Source organism: Mus caroli, chromosome 1, assembly GCF_900094665.2.
Source record: "Mus caroli chromosome 1, CAROLI_EIJ_v1.1, whole genome shotgun sequence".
In the NCBI taxonomy this organism is placed as follows: domain Eukaryota; kingdom Metazoa; phylum Chordata; class Mammalia; order Rodentia; family Muridae; genus Mus; species Mus caroli.
Window position 1 is genome coordinate 28,909,283 of NC_034570.1, and position 23,545 is coordinate 28,932,827.

At 43.1% G+C, this 23,545-nt stretch overlaps 1 protein-coding gene across 3 annotated transcripts in view; it reads left to right on the top strand.

The window, feature by feature from the left end:
- The window catches only part of Dst (dystonin), a 398,187-nt gene that overhangs the window by 219,006 nt on the left and 155,636 nt on the right, over positions 1-23,545 (top strand). For all 3 annotated transcript variants that reach the window (XM_029481652.1, XM_021175158.2, XM_029481658.1), the window contains 6 exons: positions 1,289-1,455; positions 18,348-18,460; positions 18,560-18,666; positions 20,646-20,765; positions 22,772-22,867; positions 22,954-23,081. In XM_029481652.1, coding sequence (XP_029337512.1) covers positions 1,289-1,455; positions 18,348-18,460; positions 18,560-18,666; positions 20,646-20,765; positions 22,772-22,867; positions 22,954-23,081 — 731 coding nt within the window. The remainder of the gene's footprint in view (positions 1-1,288; positions 1,456-18,347; positions 18,461-18,559; positions 18,667-20,645; positions 20,766-22,771; positions 22,868-22,953; positions 23,082-23,545) is intronic.

Consider the following 23,545-nt stretch of genomic DNA (forward strand, 5'->3'; position numbering starts at 1 on the left):
ACACACACACATACACACATATACACACACACACACACACATACACACACACACCGTTTCCAGGTCCTGACTTGCTCCTGTTCTTGCTCTCTAAGTTCCACACATTGCTCTGATGGCGAACAGTTATCTATCAGTGTTTGTTAGTCCCAGCTGTGGAACTACTAGTCAGCCCCTGGTGAAGACACTTTGTGTCCTGTCTAGTTGACAGCCCATCAAGGACAACCCAGATCAAAGAGCTGGGAGAATGCACACCCTGGAGATCCTTGTTCTTTCCCATCCCTCAATGGAAGGGGCTCTGAGAGAACAATGCACACCCACGTCCTCTTTGTCACTCAGGGGAAGGGGTTCTCAGAACTGTACAAACAGGTAAAGCGCACATGACAACTTTACTAAAACGGAGCAAAGAGTCACAGAATGTTTATAGGCAGTTAGGTAAAGCATTACAGAGTATACTTAAAAATGAGAAGGCCACCATTTCCTTAGTCTTCGCCTGAAATACTTGTTGGATCGGATTCTGCATAAGAGTAATTTACGACTTTTATTTCTGCTTTGTTTACATGGAGGCGGGGGGGGGGGGAGGGGATCACATAAGTTGTTTTTAAGAGATCTCATTAGCAAAGAATGTAGAGTTTTTCATGCCATTAAGTTTTGGTATAATACAAAAGCAGGTTAGCATTGCAAGTCTAGCATGCAGACCCACCTGCAGGGCAGCTTCTAATGGGTTGGCGTGAGGGTCATGTACATAGTTGTCTAGCATCTGCCACAAAACAGAGAAAGGCTTATCAAAGTAACTGCGTCAAACAGAAGTTCAGTAGTCCATTACAAATCCAAGGATGAAAGCCCAAACTGTATCTTGTATGTTTTGTGACTTAGCGTGCTGTTCTGCCCATGAAGATGTCTGTGAATCTGGGTCCTCTTGTTTCTCTTATGGTACCAGCATGACGTCATTGTGCTACCTCAGTTTGGGGGGCCTGGATTCTCTGCCTTTAGGGATTTTGTTGTAGTTGTTTGTTTATCTTTTAAAGACTGTAAAATTAGTGTGTTCTATATTTAAAATTTCTTTGGAAGCTTTTTAACTTGGACACAGATAAGTCAAATATGAAAGCCTGCTTGGAATTCAATTTTTTCCTCTTTAAAAGGGGACGCATATTTAGTAATATATTTAGCACAACAAGAAGAATTACAGTATCCAGGAAAATGGGATGTAAGGACTTAGCACATAGTAGACGTTTACCTTCTGCACTTCCTTCCTTCCTTCCTAATGGTCTTATGCTTCCGTTATATTTAGATATCTGACATCCATGTCACTGGAGAGTCAGAGGACATGTCTGCGAAAGAAAGGCTGCTCCTGTGGACACAGCAGGCGACAGAAGGCTATGCTGGGGTGCGGTGTGAAAACTTCACTACCTGCTGGAGAGATGGGAAACTATTCAATGCCATCATTCATAAATACAGGTACAGAATGTGTCTGGCCTTGTCGCACGCAAACACAAGGCATTCCTTCATTTCTGGCGTTTTCAATCGCATGCTCCTGTTGAAGGGGCACTGCATGTGCGTAAGAGAGGAAAGGGCCAGATAAAATGAAAGACAGCACTGGCCCACAGGTGAATTAGTACTAAACTGTAACACACACACACACACACAGAGAGAGAGAGAGAGAGACAGAGATGGGCAGAGCAGCAGAGTGGTGTTATATCTGGATACACACACACACACACACACACACACACACACACACACATATATATATATATATATATATATATATATATATATATATATACACTTTAGCAGAAAGTAAGCTCAGATGCCTATAACCTGCAGGTCAGTGATCTAGTTTATCTACAGGTTACCCATGAGCAGACAGGCAAAGGTTCATAGTTCACAAGCTTAACAAGGCGTGAAACTCCAGGTTGTACCACTTTGCCATGCTGAGGGGTGACTGGGCAGCAGACTTGGGGTTCGTGAACAGTTTTCCTGTGAAAATTACGAAGTCTTGCTGTTAACAATGAAAGGACAGTGAGTTTATAACAAGCATTGCTATAAACACTGGTTAATTTGGTTCTCACAACATCTTTGTCACCCCTGGTTATATATGAAGCCGAGACACTGGGTAATATTTGCCTAGCCACAAGACTAGTGAGTGGCACCCTTGGGATTCAAACGTGGCAGGCAGGCTCTCGAGTGTGTGCTTTTACCTTCGAACTGGAAATTAAACCCACATAAAATGTTCACTGACAACTCTGGGTTTAACCTTGGTTATTTTCTTTGATTGTCCAAAGATTGTGTCATATTGAAGAACCACATATATTTACAAATAGATTAAGTCTAAGCTATAGACTTATAAAACTTAAAAAGGTATTGAGTATAATAAAAATCATACCAAATGAGTAATGGACTCTTCAGGTATCCACACTCAACAGCCCCTATGTTTAAGCAGTCTGATATTACGTCCTTCCGTTATGGAACACTCTAAACAGAGGTGAGTACATGCACGTTCTGAATTCAGAAGAAAGCCTGGGTCCACTCGCCTGCCTGCTCACTGAGTATCTCGGTGCTGAGGGCATGTCTTCTGTTATCCACCTGTCCCAGGGAGTCGAGACTGGGGCACTGTGGAGCTCTTTCTCTGAATCTTTTTAGGTAGCATAGAAAGGTTTTTAGAGGCTAGCTTAAGAAATATCTGTATTGGCCCTGGTGGCACATACTTGGAATGTCAGCACTCAGGAAGCTGAGGCAGGAGGTTCATACATTTGAAACCACTCTGTGATCCAGAGCAAAACCTTGTCTCTAAATAAATAGGTGGGAGGGAGGGAGGGTGGATGAGTGGGTGGGTAGGTAGGTAGGTAGATTAAACTCACTGTCATTGCTTTTGGTTAGAAATGGGATCTGTTTTTTAATTTATGTGCATGAGTGTTTTGGGTGTTTGTTCTTGTAGCACTAGCATACCCCGTGTTCTCGGGGTGGGGGGTGAAAAGAGCCGGGTTATAAATTGCTGTGTGAGTAATCAGTTCTCTGGAAGACATCAGCCTGCTCATAGCCATTGAGCCATCTCTCTCCAGCCCAGGAATCGGAATTGTAGGTTTTTTCTTCACTAGAATTCCTGGTAGAATTGAAAATAGCAGTTCTAAATGCATGCAAGGTCTCTGTTGCTCAAGGTCTGTTGTAGGATCCTGTGTCCCATAGTTGGTTTCTTGCATAAAAAGCCTTAGTTCTGTAAAACTTATTTTAAAGTCTTTGGGCCTTTCTTAAGAAAACAGTTGAGTTCTTTTCTTCCAGTGTGTGTAAGAATTAAACAGCTAGGCTTGACTTGCACACATTTCTTATTTAATATCTTAATTCATTCCAAATGCAAGAGGCCAAGTAATAAGCAAGGAAAATTTCACCTTATGTGGGTTTGGGGTATTAACAACCATAGGAACTTAGGAGCAGTGTTTCAATTTATAGGTGGTTTTATATAAATACTCCCATACGGTTTTAATGTATTTAAGTTTGCTGTGGAAACCTCTATTTAGTGGGGTTTTATCCTTTGTATTTACTTAGATAAGAAGCTGGACCTCTTATTGGATCTCATTTGGCTTCAGTAATGTTATCTGAGCTAGTAGGTGGGCCTGGGTTCTAAGCAAATGAGGACCTTTAGAGGTGGTGATATTAGGCTGCAGTAGCTAGGGGTGAATGGTTGCAGTGGCTGGGGCAGGCAGGCGGCTGCAGTGTCCAGAAAGCTGTAAGTTGTGTAGGTCAGCTTCTACATGTCTTAGAAAGACTAGGGGTTAAAATGAAAATATATACTATCTGTCATCACAACGTAGGCAAGTATTACTTTACATAAGAGACTTATTAAGGCTTTCTTATATAAGATCTCCTAAGGAAATAAATGCAGAGTCACTGTAGATTCAGTAGGTTTCCTTACTGCATTTGCAAATGCACTTGGGTTTTGTTGTCCCTCAGCCTCCCACACATACACACCCCATCCCCATGCTCAAAATTTTGGATTAATACAAACTGCATTGTGAGAAGCCATTGGTGGGGTGAATCACTTCAGAGAGCCTACAGCAATGTTTAGTAGTATTGTCATCTAGAATATCTGTAAGAAACAGGTTTGCTAACCTAAGTAATCAGTATTTAATTAACAGGTCAGTATCCTAAGATTTTTAAATAGTTTAGTTTTCTGATTTTTATGTCCAAAGAACTATTATATGAAGTTGAATAAAAAGGAATTTTTAAGGGTAGCATAGACTTTGTAAATTGAAATTGTGCACAGAGGTCAAAAGAATGCAGTGGTAGAAGATGAGCACTCATGGAGACATATAGAATGTGTGCACTCACAGGGACATATAGAATGTTAGCACTCGCCGTGCGTGGTGGCGCACGCCTTTAATCCCAGCACTCGGGAGGCAGAGGCAGGCGGATTTCCGAGTTCGAGGCCAGCCTGGTCTACAAAGTGGTCCAGGACAGCCAGGGCTACACAGAGAAACCCTGTCTCGAAAAACCAAAAAAAAAAAAAAGAATGTTAGCACTCATGGAGACATATAGAATGTTAACCACATAGATGGATGTCTCGGCTCCAGCAGAGGTCTGCAGTAGAATATGCTAGTTTTTAAAAAATAAACAAGCTGGGCCATGGTGTGCCAAGCTGGGCATGGGCCTTTAATCCTGGCACTCAGGAGGCAGAGGCAGGTAGATCTCTGAGTTCAAGGCCAGCCTGGTCTACAGGACAGCCAAGGCTATACAAAGTAACACCATTTTGAAAAACAAACAAAACTCATGAAACAGACGGTTGCCTTCATTTTTATTAATACTAAAAAATGTTCAAATGCTAATTCATCTGCTTACATCATACGCCTTTTAAGAAATGAGTGTGACTGGTGTGATGTTGTCATTCCTGGGATAATTTCTGTATGCTGCTGATTGTAAAGAGAAGGAAGTGTCGATCTGAACAGGGTGGCCCTGCATCCTTAATGATTCATGAGAGTTAGCAAAGATGCAGAAAAGTGCTCGTGAGCTGGAAAGGAGCCCGTGCGTTTGTAACTGCCAAACAAAAGCCTTCGTTTCTCTCCATCAATCACTGAGACACAATATTAATGGCTGAACTTAGAGTTAGCTAACAATGAAAATCATGTAATATGGTCAGACCTATTAAAATAAAAATTAAAGCATATTAAAATACTTAGTGTAAGTAAGAGCAAAATCACAAATTCTATAGTGTTAATAGGTCCCATTACCCAGGAGCGATAGAGAGCCTGGCTTATGGTCCAGGTAATAACGAGAAAATAGGGAGATTATAAAGAACAGTTCTTGGGGCTTGTTTAAATAGGTCATGGATAAATTAATTTTCCCCAGTTAAATCTTACTAGATGTTGCTGCTGTTTCCAGCTCCTTCTAGGAACCTCTGCTTTTTCTGTTCAGTTTTCATGGAAAGAGTTCAAATGATGAAAATGCCACGTGCCTGCTTGTTTCGTTTGTTCAGTTCACATAAGTTTGATGCTCTTTGATCTATAATAAAAATCTTTTCACGGAAAAGTGAGTGAGAGGTTTTCATCGTGCCTCAGTGCAAATAAGCTCAGAACTTTGTTATTCAAAAGAATAATCAGGAAGGCTGGATTTGCTGTCTTTAAATGAAAAGAGTGTCAGAGAAGCGAAGCATCTGATGAGTCAGCGTGTGTTACAAGAGAGGATGAGGGAGAAATGGCAAAGAGCGGAGAGCCAGGGCGCCCCAGAGACTTTCTCTGAGCAGGATGAGAGCCAGGTGGGGGCAGCAGAGGTCCCTGTGGCCATTGCTGCATGCTCTTGAGAGGTGGAGAGTCCAGGAGCACTTCAGGTGGCTTCTGCCCTAAGGCTCTGACCAAGAGAGAGAAAACTCTTGAAGTTCTGCTCCGGAGCCAACTTTGGTCAGCCTCTCCAAGTGGGAGCTTTTCCCCAGATCTCCTGAAAACCGGGTTCCAAACAGCCGTACTGGCCGGCATCAGTGTGAAGACGCAGCTGCCTGCACACTAGAGTGAACTTAAATCTGTAACCAGAAAGAGCATGGAGAAGGACAACGGGCCCCGAGACCCTGCAAGATGATGTGGGAAACCCCAGGATCTCAGGACCAGAAAGCTGCGGGTGGGGGGTACACTTCCAGGAGAAGTTATTTCTGCTAACGAGTTTCTGCCTGTCCCGCTCTTGTCTTTAATTTACCTGTTCATTCACTTCAGTCTCAGTTAATTCTCTGCATTCTTTCCATGGGCTTGCTTTAAATATATTAGCCAATTAACACTGGAAATTTTAGGCAATACTTTGCAAGAACATGCTCTTTAAACTATTTTCTAATTAAGGAGGACATAGTTTAGTATTAATTATTTTGTTCATAATTTGCATTTTGCATTGAAATTTATTGGGAACACGGTGCTTCGTCATATGAAAATTTTAACAGTCTTTTAATTGGGTAACTTTCCCCACAAGGCTGTGGTCAGAGTCTTCTTGTTTAATCATGTGACCTGCAGGCTGGTGACTCACACTGAGTCCTTGATTCAGTCAGTCCTTAGCAGCTCAACTGGGTTGGACTGGTTTAATAGTGGGAGGAGGCCCTTCCGGGTTTGAAATGTTCTCACAGGAAGGTGTGTGAGTGTTGTTGGCTGGGTAGTTCTTTCCCTCAGTCCTCGGGCTGCAGAGTCTGGATATATGAGGGTGTGTGCACACGTGTGCACTCACCTGCGTATTATAGGTCCCGGTTCCTGTGACCCTAAGCACTGGTGGCTACTAATCTAAAACAAAGCAACAACCAAAACAGTGCTTCATTTTACAAAGACAATCAAATGGTTTGTTTACAAAAGGAACCCAGAATGGTTGCACTCAGAAGGAATTAGTCCCAGGTAACTATCAACGCATTTAAAGCCAGGAAAGAGCCAGTGTGCACTGCATTGGAGAGACTAAGGAATATGGCTAGGTAGTGTGCATCTGCTTGCCGTTTTTATTGCATCTATTTTTACACTTAATTGGGAGGAGGGTACAATTTGGCAAGTAAGTATCAGAGGAAATACCAGCCTGTTTTACTTTGTTTTTGTTCCTGGCCCTCTTGCCTAGCCGAGTTCAGAGACGAACTGGGTGCTGAGCCTTCCCTTAGGAAGGAAAATGGATACTTACTGACACAAAGAAAGCTGTTCCCGTTGTTCTCCTGCTTCCGTTCTTGAGGGAGAACACCTCAGTGTTCCTTGCTTTATTGGGAGGGCTGCCAGTGCAGCCTGCCCAGTGGCAGCAGGATAAGCCTAGGCAGGCTCGGGCAGACACTCCCTGCCAAGGTCCCTTTCCCTTCCATAGTACCTTGTTCTGTGATTGGAACATAGTTTATTTAAAATGCATAATTGGTAGACACCTTTGGGGTTGTTTTTTTCCCCATCGAAATGTTGACTTTAACTTTGTGTTATGTGTGGATGTGTGAATCTTTGTAGAATAAGGTCCTTGGACTGTGGCATTTCCCTTCCACGAGGCTTTTGAGAAATGAATATTTCCCAGTTTAATTGTATTCTGCTAGGTCTACTTATCTTTTTCCTGTTCTAAACTTTACCCTTTTACTCACTGAATTATTTACATTTGTTACTTAAAAACACATCAAAGCTGAAATCATAGACATATTTTTCTGTGGTTAATGTACAAGGTGTTCATCAAAACACCAGCTATACCATGAGTTGAGGGAGGAAAGTGAATTAGCTAGGCAGATTTTCGAGTGGTGTGATGACTTCAAGCATTACAGTGCTGTGACTGGGGAGGTGGCTTGGTGGGTAAAAGTGCTTGCTGTGAAAGCAACATGCCCTGAGTTCAAATCCCCAGTACCCACATATAACTGAGGCATGGCTGCATGTGCCCAGTAACCCCAGGGTTAGGTGATGGAGATAGGGGATCCTGGCAGAATGCTGGATTCAGCTTAGCTGAAATGGTGGGCTTCCAGCTTAATGAGAGCCTCATAAAATAAAACATTTCTTCCTCAGCATGCCAAATTAAAACACACACACACAGAAAATCTGTGACCAGCTCTGATCCCCTTTCTCCTTGTGACCTGCTGTTTGGTCTGTAACAGTAGAGCAGTGATGGAGAGCCACGGACGGATGCTGCCTCTCCTGTCTTCATCCTGCTTCCTTCCCTTCGGCATCCTCTTACACCAGAGGAGCCAGAGGCGGGCATGTGTATCCTTCCCTAAGGATAGGATTTGTTTCCAAAACTCTTTGATTTTTCTGACTTGTTTATAGGTTCATATTCTCATCTTACCATGTGATATGAAGTAGTTTAACGTGTTAATTTTAGCAGAATGAAAATAAATGGCTTCTCACTGATAAGTGGATATTATCCCAGAAGTTCAGAATACCCAAGATACAGTTCACAGACCACATGAAGCTTAAGAAGAACCAAGTGTGGGTGTTTCAGTCCTTCTTGGAAGGGGGAACAAAATACCCATGGGAGGAGATACAAAGTGTGGAGCAGAGACTGAAGGAAAGGCCTTCCAGAGACTGCCGCACCTGGGGATCCATCCCATATACAATTACCCAACCCAGACACTATTGTGGATGCCAACAAGTGGTTGCTGACAGGAGCCTGATATAGCTGTCTCCTGAGAGGCTCTGCCAGTGACTGACAACTACAGAGGTAGATGCTCTCAGCCAACCATTGGACAGGGGAGCACAGGGTCCCCAATGGAGGAGTTAGAGAAAGGACTGAAGGAGCTGAAGGGGTTTGCAGCCCCATAGGAGAAACAATAATATGAACCAGCTAGTACCCTCAAAGTACCCAGGGGCTAAACCACCAACCAAAGAGTACACATGGAGGGACCCATGGCTCCAGCCCCATATGTAGCAGTTGACCTAGTTGGGCGTCAGTGGGAGGAGAGGCCCTTGGTCCTGAGAAGGCTCTATGCCCCAGTGTAGTGGAATGCCAGGGCCAGGAAGCAGGAGTAGGTGGGTTGGTGAGCAGGGAAAGAGAGGAGGGGATAAGGGGGTTTTGGAGGGGAAACCAGGAAAGGGGATAACATTTGAAATGTAAATAAAGAAAATATCTAATTAAAAAAAAAACAAAAATAAGTGGATTCTCACCTCCCTGCTTGGAGAAAGTTTGCAGTTTTTTTTAGTCTCTTACAGATTAAGGTTTTTTGTTTTGTTTTTGTTTTCAAATTTTACTCTAGGCAGTTGACTTACATGCGGGTGCTTAGAAGGAGATCGCTCTGTGTTGAAGCCAGTGGCTTCCTCTGGACTTGTTCAGGTTAGGAGGCAGCTACGAAAGGAGTTGTTTGTAAGCTGAAAGCCACAATTCTTTAATTACCATTTAATTATTACAATAGTTAGATCCTGAAGTACTAACAAAGCTTACAGTAAGTACAGTGCTGCTAATCTGTGCTCTCTGCCTTGTTAATAGAGCGGTACTCTGTAGGGTTAAAAAAGGAAGAACATTTGAAATAAACTCAGACACCTCGTTTTGAGAACAAGAGGAAATTATCTTCAGATCCTGTTTGCCACTTAGGAGTTCTTGGCTTTGATTGTCTCAGTAATATGTGTGCCCAAATATGAGCATAAAGGGATTCCAACGCCCTGTTACATAACTGTGTGTGATTCTTCTGCAAGCCCATATTTTCTGCTGGGGGACAGGGGAGGAGACAGCTTTATAGACCTTTGGGAGGTGGGCAGTGGGGAGGAGGTGAGATGCTTGCTACACCAATAAGAACAGTTAGAGAATGTGAAGTCTGAACAAGATCTGACCCAAACAGTCACCTTCAGGAATTTGTTATGGTAACTGCTGTGCTGTCACGGGAGACGCGAGGCATAGGGAACGCATGTTCTTACTGTGTGATCTGTTGAAAAGAGGACAGACATTATGCAACATATGCTGCTACACGTGCCTTTGTGGAGTTTGCGTTGAGCCTGGCCTCTGGGTAACTGGAGTGGGGTTTTCTTTGTCTTTATATTAAAACTTCCACTGGGTAAATCCCTTTATCATTTTCTACAAACTGCTGAGCACTTGGTTTTCCTAGGAAAGCCTGCTCCTGCAGGAGCCCAGCAGTCTGCCCTGTCTGTGCTTGTCCTTAGGCAGTGATGCATGCTGTGGAATGTCACAGGTCGGGGTAGAGCCAGAGTGGATGCTCGCTGAGGTGTCTGACTTTGGGTCTCTCTGACCTTGTCTGTCCTTTGTCCCCTCATCTCTCTTTACCCTTAACAGATGAGTGGGTATCTCCTCTCATGGAAAATAGGTGTCAACAAGTGTAAAGACTTTCTTCTCCCTCCTGGATGCACACCCATCTCCTTGCATCCAGTTCCATCGCCTCTGCTCCAGTGCAGCACAGCCAACCTCTTCTACCCATCAGAAGACTCCTGCTGCTGTGTGCTCAGTGGTGGTGCTGCTGCTGCTGCTGTGTGCTCAGTGGCAGTGCTGCTGCTGCTGTGTGCTCAGTGGCAGTGCTGCTGCTGCTGTGTGCTCAGTGGCAGTGCTGCTGCTGCTGTGTGCTCAGTGGAGGTGCTGCTGCTGCTGCTGCTGTGTGCTCGGTGGTGGTGGTGGTGCTGTTGTGTGCTCAGTGGCGGTGCTGCTGCTGCTGCTGTGTGCTCGGTGGTGGTGGTGGTGCTGTTGTGTGCTCAGTGGCAGTGCTCTCCAGGTGCCACCACTCTTCTCTGTCTTTCCCTTTCACCTCCTTTCTCCTTGGCATTCTGCTTTTCTCTTCCAGAGATCATCTTCCCCGTTGGGTTTTAAGCATGTTGGTTGTTTCTGTTAATTAAAGGATCAATAGATATATTCTTCACAACCCCGTGATTTTGTGTGTTCATGAGTGCACACAGCGGCACGCTAGTGCCTGCGGGTGGATGGGGCTGCTTTTTCCCATTCTCTTTTTGGCAGAGGTGTCTGCCTTCATTTCTTCACTTGATGCTTATTTCTCAACCATGCTGTACTCTGGTTCTGACTCCACCATCCACTCAAACCCTTGCAAGGGCTTGGGCGACATCCATGTGGCTCACTCTGTGCACTTGAACATGTTTGGCCTCTTGAACATTCAGTTCTTCTCTCTTAGCTGCTGTTTTTGGAGTGAGTGTTTAACCAGTGTGGTCCAGCTTTCTCCCTTCCCTCTCTTGTCTCAGCCATATTTACAACTTTTAGTTGCTACAACCTGTGTTACGAGCACAGTGCTGTGGGTCTGACCTCTTCTGGTCCCTGTTCCTCTCCCCATTGCCATCATTTTAACTTTCCTTGTCTGATTTCAGATCTGATCATTTAATACTTCAGTTGCTTTCTCTAGTTCTTAGGGGGAAAAGTTTGCAATCCTATAAGAAGTTCCCTTGAATCAGCCTCATTTTGGCCCCTTGCTAATGCCAGCTCAGATAACAAGTGAGTTTTCCCAGGTGTTCTCACAGTCAGGTGAGACCTCCTGGTGTGCTCTAAGCTCTCCATATACCCAGTGACTGTTCTCAGCATCTTGTTGCTTGGAATGTGGTAGATGCCTGTTAAATACTGTATGCATGAAGGAATAGACTTGGTGCTTTGTTGGTTGGGACAAGTTATGTATGTGTATACCCAAAGCATCCAGTCACCTCAGCCTGTGCATGGTATTCTCCGTGCCTGGGTTTACAATTTCTTTCTTGTACATCACCCTGAGATCAGCCCACATGGGTTCTTGAGCTTTGTCCCAGCAGCAGCTGGGAATCCCCTCCCAGGACCAACACATTTCCCGATGCTCCATAGGCATGCATAGCTGGAATTCTAGATGATTTTGTTCAAGCTTCTTTGTTATTGGTTGTAACTCCTGATTTCCAGTGGAAGTAAAAAGAGCTGTGCAGGATTTGATTTGTATCCCAAGAGAGAAGAGAGCAAGTCAGGATGAGATCACAGGACCCCTGTGGTTTCTGTTATTGGTATTGGTTTCCCTTAAGACTAAACTGTGATAAGACACTTACTTATACAATGTCCCATGGCAGTACATTGTCGTGTATCATTGTCCATACATGGAACATTTCATCTTGTATGACCACCTTGTTTCAATTGCAGTGATAAGAACCTTGACAGAAAGCATCTGTGTAGAGAAAGGGCCGATGAGCATCCATGCCTAGATTGTAACCCAGCATTTCAGGGGAATCACAGTGGAGGATCGTTTGTTTGTTTGTTTGTTTTTTGTTTTGTTTTGTTTTTCGAGACAAAGTTTCTCTGTATAGCCCTGGCTGTCCTGGAACTCACTTTGTAGACCAGGCTGGCCTTGAACTCAAAAAATCCACCTGCCTCTGCCTCCAGAAGGCTGGGATTAAAGGCGTGCGCTACCACGTCCAGCTTAGTGGAGAATCTCGAGTGTCAGTTATAGCACATCTGTAGTCGGAAGCAGAGGAGTAAGTGCAGATGTTTCTGCTCACCTTGTTTTCCTTACTCCTGCACAATCTAGGACCCAAACTCAGGGAATGGGACTATATCTCTTTAAGCTGGGTTTTTCAGTCAGTTAAGGCAATAAAGATAACCCCCCCTGATATGCCTGCAGGCCAACCCAGTCTGCACTTTCTTCCCGAGACAAAGTAACCACCATCCCTCCACCCCCTGTCAACTTGGCAAACAGAACATCACTTTAAGTTGTAATCTTCCACCCTTTATCCCCAAATTCTCAGCTTTTTTTAAAAAAATAAGAATTAGTTCACCTTTTAAAGTCCCCCACAGTCTTCACAAATTTCAGTACTTTAGAAGTCCAAAGTCTCATAACTGTGAGGTCCTCTTAATGAAAACAAGTTAAAGATGTCCAAAGTGTAATAGCACAGAGTAAATATTCTTATTCCAAAAATGGAAGAATGGGGACATGGGAACATTAAGGTCAAAACAAACCTAAAATCTAGACTTGCAAATACCTGCACAAAACTCCATTGTTGGTTGGCATCTGGGGCTTATAGTGTAGGGCCTTGGAGGGCTTGTTAACTACCTCTGTGGCTCTGCCCACCTGCGGCATACACTGTGCTCATTCAGGCTTAGGTGGGCTCCATTCTGAAACACCTGTAGCTCTGAATTCGCACAGCCCTGGCATCTTCAGTGCTTGGAGTATCCATTCCAAGAGAAGCTTTGCCTTCACGGCTTCCTGTCATCATCTCCCAGGAACTCCCAACAGCTTCAGGCTTTGGCTGCAGCCACTTTCAATCTTGTATCCTTTGTGCCTTTAGAATGCGTGTGCACCAAGAAACTGCTCTTCCCCCAGCTGCCCGTAGCCAGTTTCAGTTGAGACCAGAAATTGCTCCAGTGTCTTATCACCTCAGATCGCTGTGCTTTAGCTGCTTGTTTTGTTTTAATTTAACATAAAACAAATTTTGTTTGTTTGTTTTAATTTAAACATAAAAATTAGTCCTGTTCTACAGACTTAATCTTACCATTAATAATCTTCCTCTGTGCTTGAGCGTTAGATCAGTCAGCATCCCTCTCCAGTGGATCTCCGCTTCTGGAGTCAAACAAGAAAAATAAACTGAAAAATATTTCAAAACAAAACAAAACAAAACCAGCCTCAGGCTGGAGAGCTGGTTCAGCAGTTAAGAGCACTGACTGCTCTTCTCCAGAGGTCCTGAGTTCAATTCCCAGCAACCACATGGTGGCTCACAACCATCTATAATGGGGATCTGATGCCCTCTTCTGATGTGTCTGCAGACAGCTACAGTGTACTCATATATATAAAATAAATAAATATTTTTTAAGAATTTGTTGTTGTTGGTGGTGGGTTTTTGTTTTTTGTTTTATTTGTTTTGTTTTAAAACAGCCTCTTGTGTTGTACAAAAGGAGAAAATAATAGGCCACCTTAGTATTTGTATATATTTGCATTTCTACTGTTGAGTTTTCGTACTAATAAAAAAAAAATGTTTGAGAGGCTTCCTTAAGTTATCTATCTGATATTTTTATTTCTTAGTTAAGGAGAATAAAGTGATTCTACTTTAAAGGAATAAAATGAAAGTTTTAAGAAAGATCGTCACTTCAAAGGAAAATTAAATTTATTAGAGATGCTAACATGGTTTAGTTCTCAGACCTCAGATAAGAATGAATAAGAATCACACACTGAGAAAGCTGGGGCTGATGGTTCAGGCCTCTCAGTCAGGAGGTAACAGCACAGGATGCTCAGAAGATCATACTCTGATTTATATAGAGTAGAATTGAAGGCCAGCTCAGGCTAAAACTCATGGTAGAAAAAAAGCCGTACCAATGATCTCACGGAAAGAAAAGTTAGAACCCAATCCGAATTGAGTAGTGTTCTGTGAGAGACTTTCTCCTGGGGAGAGGACACACAAGCATGCACACACATGCACACTCCGGGGCTACCAACAGGAGTAAGAGGGATTGCTTAACCGAGGCAGGAGTGAGTCACACAGCTCCATCACAGAAAGCCCAGCTTAGCATAGGTGACCACTCAACAAAGCTGGGACCTAGAGCACGCAGAAAGACACACAAACAGCTCAGCAGGTCAGAGGGTACCTTTTGGCAGCTTGGCTGGTCAGCATCCACTTCCAGTACCTCAGCTGTTAGGTGCCTTTAGTTACTCTTCCTGTTTGTGAATCCCTGGGGAAGGAGGAGAGTACTGCTTTTGGTTGGTTTCAGGACTTCCTGAGACTTCTGTGTTGTTTGTGTCCTGAGTCTTATGGAGCCTCCTTTAGAGCTTCCTGGGTCTTAATGAGCTTCAGAGGAAATGGCTATACACAGAGAAAGGCCTGGATATATCTATTTAATAATTCTCCACAGCATCCCAGCTAATTCTTACGAGTTAATGTATGAATCATTAAGTATCTAGAGTCTGGAAAGTAATATTGGGATTATTCCCCACCCAAGGAAAAGTCTCTTGTGGAATTTTAGTGTTCAGATAGCTTTTGGCTGTTACTATGGATATATTTTTAAATTATATAATATCTGTCGATACCTACATGTATATAAGTCATGTGTATGTATGTGAACATATGTGTGTGATTTAAACATTTTGTCCAAAGTGAGTGCTTTTTAAAAATGGGTACTCCATAGAGTATTAAATATTAATTTAATTCAAAACGTAAACTTACAGCAGTAGCTATTTCTTCTTTTTAAAAATTCTGTTACTGTGATTAACAATGTGGGCAAAAGCAACTTGAGAAGGAAAGGGATTATTTCATCTTATATTCTATAGTCTAGCATTGAGAGAACTCAGGAGAGGAACTTAAGCAGAGGCCATAGAGGAACACTGCTCACTGGGTTGCCCTCTGTGGCTTGCTCAGCTTAACTTTACACAGCCAGGACCATCTGCCAGGGATGGTGCAGCCATAATAGGCTATGTCCTAGTAGGCTGCTTCTTCCCATAGACATCATTGATGGAGAACATAACTCCCTCTGTCTTCCTTACAGGCCAACCTAATGGAGGTGATTCTTCAGTTGACATTACCTGTTTCCCTGATGACTCTAGCTTGTGTCAAAACAAAAACAAACAAACAAAAAAAAAAACCTGATCAGCACACTCTTTCAAAAATACATTTTTACTTTATATTTTTATAATATATTATGCCTACTAAGAATGTACAGAAGTGGTGTGCCCTTGTTTTTGAGATAGGGCCTATGTAGCCCTGATGGCCTAGAACTGTGTACATAGACCAGGCTGGCCTCATCTATCTATCTTTGCCTCTGAGTGCTGGAATTCAAGTTGTGCACCACCACATCTGACAGGTTTACATTTTCTGGCCTCAGTTCTAACGACTTTATGTCCTTATGATCTTATATTTTCAATTTAAAATTTATGTAATTTTCTTGTAATCATTTCTGAAAGAAAAGATGGGTTGTGGTGTTTTTAAGAGGTATAAAGCAGCCGGGCATGGTGGCGCACGCGTTTAGTCCCAACACGTGGGAGGCAGAGGCAGGCGGATTTCTGAGTTGGAGGCCAGCCTGGTCTACAGAGTGAGTTCCAGGGCAGCTAGGGCTACATAGAGAAACCCTGTCTCGAAAAACCAAAAAACAAAAGAAAAACAAAAGGTATAAAGCATGTAAAAATTAAATTAAAAGGTAATAAAAACAATTGAGAGCTTATCATTAAAATGCTTTTCTACAAAATGTCTAGCATATATTTTTGTCAGAGTGCATTATGTGAACAAGAAAACATGTCAATAAAATAGGGGAATGATAATAACTAAGCTAGTGTACTGCCTTCGTGCGCCTGCAGTGTGGGCTCATGCTCTTTTCATACTTAAGCCAGGCTGTGAGTAAAATTCCCACTAACATTCCACAAAAGTGAGACGCGAGCTTTACGATGGGGATAAATATCTTCAGTAAGAGGGAAGCATCTGAATTACTTTGTGTGTACAGCACACATTTGCATGTGTGCATAACGTGTGTGGTGTACAGCTGTGTGCTCACGGGTCTTCTATTGCACTAATACTGCCTTGTTACAAGGTCTCTCCTGAAGACCACCATTTTGAAGCTCACCATTTTCACAGGCTGACCAACGGGCCACCAAGCTCTTGGGGTCCATCTCTCTGCCACCCAATGCTGAGGTTATACACACACAAAGCCATGTCCAGCTTTTGATAGATGGCTGCTTGGGGTTTGAACACAAAACATTTCATGGTTGCATCTGAGGCATCTCTCTAGTCCCAAATAGATGGAAATTTAAAGACTGTGTTATCCCAGTGAGATTATCAAGGGTGGAGGCGGTAGACACTCAGAGCAGAGCACAGGCCCCCGGGTGCTTCAGGAAGAGCAGTGGAAGGCCACTGGAAGAGGGGAAGGGGCCAGCCAAGCCAGGCAGCAGGGTAAGAAAGACTCCTTAGGGTCTTTGGTTTTCCCAGTACCTTTCGATTTCCTCCCCTTTACAGTTTTTTTCTTAGCTAATTTGTTTTCTCTGTTGCAACCTTTGGCTAGAAGACATCCACTGCAGTCTCTGTTCTGGTAACGTTGTTAAACTCAAGACAGAGGAGGGGCTCATTCGGCTCCCTGTGTTGTGCAGCTGTTTCTCTTCTGAAATGACCTCATCCTGAAAGAAGTTTTGTGTTTTATTCTCTTGGTCAGAAAACCTTCATTCTTCAATGACTTTATTCATTCCCATTGGGATTACTCAGTGTTTATGCTCCTTGCTAATGGCGGGGTTCTCACAATAGCGTGCTCTTTCTTGCCCGGAGGTTGGCAGTCTCAGAAGGTCTGGGTCTTATTTCTCCAGGAAACTTGAACAGTTTTCTATTGGAAGAACTTTAGACATTTGGTCTATTTTTTTTTGTTTTTTTGTTTTTGTTGTTGTTGTTGTTGTTTTGTTTTTTTGTTTTTTGTTGTTTTTTGATACAGAGTTTCTCTGTGTAGCCCTGGCTGTCCTGGAGCTCACTCTGTAGACCAGGCTGGCCTCGAACTCAGAAATCTGCCTGCTTCTGCCTCCCGAGTGCTGGGTTTAAAGGAGTGCACCTTTGTACATATCTGTTTAGTATTCTTGACATAAGTACATGTCCTGGGTCTGTGAATCTGTGAATTAAATAAATATTTTGTGTGTGTGTGTGTGTGTGTGTGTGTAGAGAGCTGTCCTTATCTCTCAACTGTTACTGGTGAATGTTGGCCACATAGGTGGGCGTGGAGGCCAGTGAGGTATTTGTGATGATTTTCTAGCCTGTGGACAAATAGGAAGCGGAGATACATTTCCATTCCATGAACACTTCCTTCTAAGACCTAATAAAAGTACAGGTAGATTGACTGGGGGGGGGGGGGCGGAGGGGGGCGGCGGGGGCAGAGGCGGGGCAGAATCCTGCCTTTTCTTTAGTTAAACAAAAGTACACAGTTGTGTTTAATTTTCTTCCCAAGATTGGTGATGTACTTTGGGGGAGTTTCTTGTGCATATGACTGCTACACAGTGTTCTTACTGCTCATTCCTCCCATATGCCCACAGCACACAGAGGGCCCGCTATTTGTGGGGGGGTAATGTTGAGCAAACCTGAGAGCCTGTGGGATGACAGAGGTCTCCTCTATATAGGGAGGTTCTAAAGAGATTTTAGTGGGCAGGTGCCGCAGAGAATTGAGAGGCTGGTCCTGCAGAGGCTGGGGAGGGGTGGGTGCTGCGGAGACCTGGGAAGCATTTAAAGCAGTGGTTCTCAACCCATTGGTTGCAAGCAGATATTCCTGCATATCAGATATCCCGCATTGCAGATATTTACATTACAGTTCAAAACAGTAGCATAATTACAGTTATGAAGTAGCAGTGAATAATTTTATGGTTGGGGATCACTCCAACATGAGGAACTGTATTAAAGGGCCCCAGCATTTGAGAGGCTGGGAACCACTGGCTTAAAGGAAGCCTCAGTTTTAATATGGGTGTGGTACTGGTACTTGCAGATCTATAACTTAGGTGGCTAACCCAGGCAGGTGTCAGGTTGAATTGGCACGTACGAAACTTAACACGGTGCATTTTTTCTTAGGCCGGACCTGATAGACATGAATACTGTTGCTGTTCAAAGCAACCTTGCAAATTTAGAGCATGCTTTTTATGTAGCTGAAAAAATCGGTGTTATCAGACTTCTGGACCCCGAAGGTGAGTTTGTCTTCTTGACTCTTACCTGTGCTGGCACAAACATCTCATCAGAACTCGCCTGGGCATCGTGAAATAACTCATGTCTGTTGCTGCTTGTAGATGTCGATGTCTCTTCCCCGGACGAGAAGTCGGTGATAACCTATGTGTCCTCCCTTTATGATGCATTTCCCAAAGTCCCCGAAGGTGGCGAAGGCATTGGTGCAAACGTGAGTGTTGCCTTTTCTGTGCTTGAAGACTTGCTTCATTGATGACCCGAATTTCTTGATAATTATAGTGCAGGATTTTTAAAAAAATGCCATTTAATTATTTGGGTTAGCGTGCTATTCTGATTGCATGTATATCTCACAGTGTGGTTATACCATTGAAGTTGAAATGTAACTGATAAACAGTCCTTGTGTCTCAAATTAAGGAAGTGACTTGAGAGTCCCAGCACATCTCTGAACAACAGTTACGGGTCACTGAAGTGTACGGATTCCCCTTTTTTCTTTGCTGCCCCTTTAGAACCGCTGGTTCTTCTGTCCTTCTGCATAGCTAAGCTGTCCCACTCTAGAACACAATTTAGAGTTGACTCAGAAGACCCTGAAACATACTGATGGTTGTTCTCTGACTTACAGATGAGGCCTAGGTGCAGGTCTCTGCATTTGGCCAGGTGGCCAGAGCTAGGTTCCTAGCTTTAGCTCTTGGGAGCTCACTAGATAGCATTTCTCACAGGCTTGTGGAATTTCACCAAGCTGTGCACCTTGACATGACCACGCTAAGCAAACGCTATGTCTAGACGTGACCAGGAAGCTGTCCGTGTTCATGTGAGATCCATGCCCCTTGAACTGAGGCTCCCCTCTCCCTTCTCACGGATGAGAGAGATGAAGATATATAGATACACGTGCACTGCTTGGAAGCCTAGTGCTTTCTTTTCCAGTGGCTTATGTCTCTGCTCTGTAGTATTATTATTTCTAGGTTTATTTTTCTCCTCTGCCCCTTGCCTTTCCTGTGAAGACTGTAACCTCTTGGGTCTCCATGCAGTGTGTTCCCGTTTCTCTTCTCTGAGCTCCTGCCACCGAACGGTCCCTACAGCTCCACTCCTTTATCTTCTTGCTTAGTGTCACCTCTTCTTTCTACCTGTAGACCTGGCCTTGAGCACTTATGCTTTTCCATCTCTTTTCCATTTCCATTTTTCCATTAACTCTTCACATGCCAAAGTCATCGTCCTGGCCTGTCATTAGTGATACTGTTCACAGGCTACGTGGTAAAATCTGTGCACATGTTTCAGGAGTTAGAACTGCCTTTTGATTATCATTATTGACAATCCCGTCTGTTGCTCTGTAGTATTAACCAATCACTTAGAGGCAGAGCTGTGTGAGTGCCATGCCTTCTAGGACTCCTGTCTCACCTACGCTCTGCCTACATCCTGCTTAGGCCGTATGAATACTCACTGCCTGTTATGGGAGAGCTCAGAGCCCAGCCTTCTCGAGAGGCCTCTGGTGACCAAGGCACACATGGATCCCGATTCTTCCCTCCAGTTTTTAGCCTGTGCTGCCTGTTTCTGCCATTCAAACACTTGAGTAGATATTACTCCCCAGTGCTCTTTCAGTGAGCCAGACAGTAACTCCTGACCACAGGTGTTATGCTTTAAAAGTTTTGATTTTTATTATATAACAGTGAGTGTAGTTGTGCCATCTCTAAGCATCCTCAGAAACTTAATTATATAATAGTTCATTCCCTTGTAAAAGAGTTTGTTTAATGAGTATTTGAAAAATCCCACCACATCTATAACTGTGTTGAGCGTCAAAGGCTGGGGGACTTAGATGCTTAGCGGTTGGCAGGGATGCTGTAGCCTGGCCTCTGTAAATTGTTGCTCCCCTTAAGTTGAGTTCTAGAAACCTCTCAGGTCACAACATTCTTTTTGAAGCCCCAGAATCCACTTTGGTGCAGTGACCCAGACAGCCACTATCTCTGGATCAGAATTGGCACTCACTGGGACTGGGTTAGTGGCCAAATGTTAATAGCACGTTTTAAATTGTGTTTGTGTAGAAAGTGTTGTAGCCGGGCAGAACCTAAGAAGACGTTCACCTGGTTTTCTCTGTCAAGCTTCATGACACCTGGCCTCTTAGGAATATGTCTAATAAGCTGTGTTGCAGAAGAGTGTTCTTATCCATAGATACAGCTTTCCTGATGTTTTGTCATCTAGGATGTTGAAGTCAAATGGATTGAATACCAGAATATGGTGAACTACCTCATCCAGTGGATTAGACACCACGTGGTCACAATGTCTGAGAGAACATTTCCTAACAATCCTCTAGAACTAAAGGTTGGTATATCACAGACATCCCAAGGGGTTGGTTTGATGGGAAACTTTAAACTAAATGCTAGGTTAACCCCATAGGTTAACCCCATAATTGCCAATAGGTTACCTATTGGCAAGCTATACATTTTTACTAGGCAGATTTTTTTATTACCCATTTTCTAAGGTAAATAGAAAAATATTAATAATTTTAAAATTATTTAAAATATTAAAATATTTTAAAATATAGCAACAACATCTTTAAGAATTTATTTAAGATTTAATTTGTTGAGAATTGAAGGTATAATTTAAGCGATTCTGAAACTAACATTGTCAGATTGTACTTGAGTGAGAAATGCTAAGAGCCCACAGGATATTGGAACAGGAGAGTCCCAGGAAGCTCACACACACAGCACCAGTCAGGAGCTTGCCTCTCTGCCTGCCTGAGGGCTTCTTTTGTACAGTACAAGGCACATCCTGCAAGTTAAGAATTTTAAATACAGATCCATCTAGAGAGCAAGTGAATTTACAATTGATGATCGTAGGCTGATGTTAGCGGCCAGGGTTTGGAAAACCTTTGCTAATCATGTGGTCTTAGACACAGTCATTGAGGAAGAGATGTCACACCAGCATAAAGGAATCATGAATGCATCACTTATCAAAGACTAAACTATGTCATTTTATACATTTGTATTTGAACTAGCAAAAGGCATTTAATTTTTTCCCAAACCACTAATATGACTATAGAGTAGCCTCAATTTTGACTTAATAAGCTTTGTTTTAACTCTGACTGTAATCTCAGAAGCTGTCATGACACAGCATAGGCCCCATGAAGGCTCTTTGTTATGCTCACATCTGTTCAGAACATCTGTGGTGTGGCTCTTCTCATTGCCTCAGGGAATTTGTCCTTGGCACAGAGTTACTGGTATTTGTTGAATAATAATAAGACCTTTTTTATAGGGTCTTTTCATTGTAAGATGCCTTCCTTTGTGGATATGAGCTGTTCTAGGGCATGAAAACCCGCCCCTAAGACTCCAGCATGGTGCCACAAACAGCGTTTTGCACATAATAACATTTGGTGATTAATGACTGATAGCAGCTTACAAGATTTTGGTTTTGGGTCAGAAGAGTTTTTGGATTTCATGTACAAATACAGTTATTTCCAAATGTATTCCTGGGGTTTTTGTTTGCTTGTTTGTTGACCGTGGGCAAATCTGTGTCGGTCTCTGACTCCTGCAGATCTTTGCAGTGTGAGTATTCACACAAGTTACTGGATTGTGTGTGGTATGGAAAAGAAAACATATCCTGAGGAATTGGCAAGTTCACAAACCTTTATAGACTCTTACAAAAATGTGTTATGTGTTTTAAAGTAGCATAAATTACGCTTAACTAATTAGTATGCACTTATTAAATGAGAAAGTTTTATTTATGCAATTTTAGTAAGGTTTTTCTTAAGTGGATATAATAACACTTTACGAGGTTTACCGATGGCATGATAATTACATGACTGGAGCATTTATAGCAGTAACATCAGCTAATAACATCCACCTTCCGTTGTTAGGAAACAACCCCCAAAACAAAAACCAGTTGAAACCAACAGCGGTACGGTATGGTGAGGCCACAGGTTGGCCTTACACAGCTGCTGTGGATTCCAGAATAGAGCCCAGGAATGAAAGGGGGCAGGTCTTTTCCTTTCCTTTCCTTATGCAAATTGCATCAAACTGTTTCCTGGAAGCCAAAAGTCAATGTGTGATGTTTGGAAAGCTCAGACTCTCAAGGATGTGTTTGGGCGCCAGGCATTTTAACAGAACCATTGTTTATTGTTTAGATTCAACATGTGTGGCACATGTTGAATCGTGGCTCCCATCGACAATTAAATCCATATCTATCCCTGTACAACCCAGCACACAACTACACACACACACACACACACACACACACACACACACACACCTGGAGCACTGATAACAGAAATGATGCCATGCAAGCAGACTGTGAACTCGGACTGTAATTCATTTCCCTTTCCATTGTAGGCACTTTATAATCAGTATTTACAGTTCAAAGAGAAAGAAATCCCACCAAAGGAGATGGAGAAATCAAAAATTAAACGACTGTATAAATTATTAGAGGTGAGCCAAGTACTGTTCGGTACTTTAAAGCACTCTGGAGTTGTCTCCGGTTCTCAGCACTACATTAGTTCTCTTGTTCCCTTAAGATCTGGATCGAGTTTGGGCGCATCAAACTCCTTCAAGGGTATCATCCGAACGACATCGAGAAGGAGTGGGGCAAACTCATCATCGCCATGCTTGAGCGGGAGAAGGCGCTACGTCCCGAGGTGGAGAGGTAGGGATGCTGTCCTAGACCGGAGCCCACAATCCTCATGCCCTGAGAACGTGGTTTTGTTTTGTTGGTTGGTTGATTTGTTTCTCACTCTGTGTGTGTGTTCATGTCTGCCTGGGCACTTACGTGTATGTGCGTGTGGAGGGCAGAGTTCAACCTTGGTCTTTCCTCAGGAGCTGTCCCTTGTGTTGTATGAGGCATGGCCTCTCATGGGGACTGGAGGCTCACACAAATTACATTTTACATTGACTTGTTAGTATGACCTTGGATAAGTCTCTTAGGTTTTTTTCCCCTTCTAGTTCCCTATCTAGAAATGCTAACAAGAACAGTTAAAGAGTAAATTAGTGACTATGTAAAGGACCTGGTAGGTTGGATTGCTGTGTGGAGTCTCATCTAACAAGATATTATAGTTTAAAACAAAAAAGTACCCAGAAGTCTTTCTCCAAGGGACCATAAATTACCAGGGC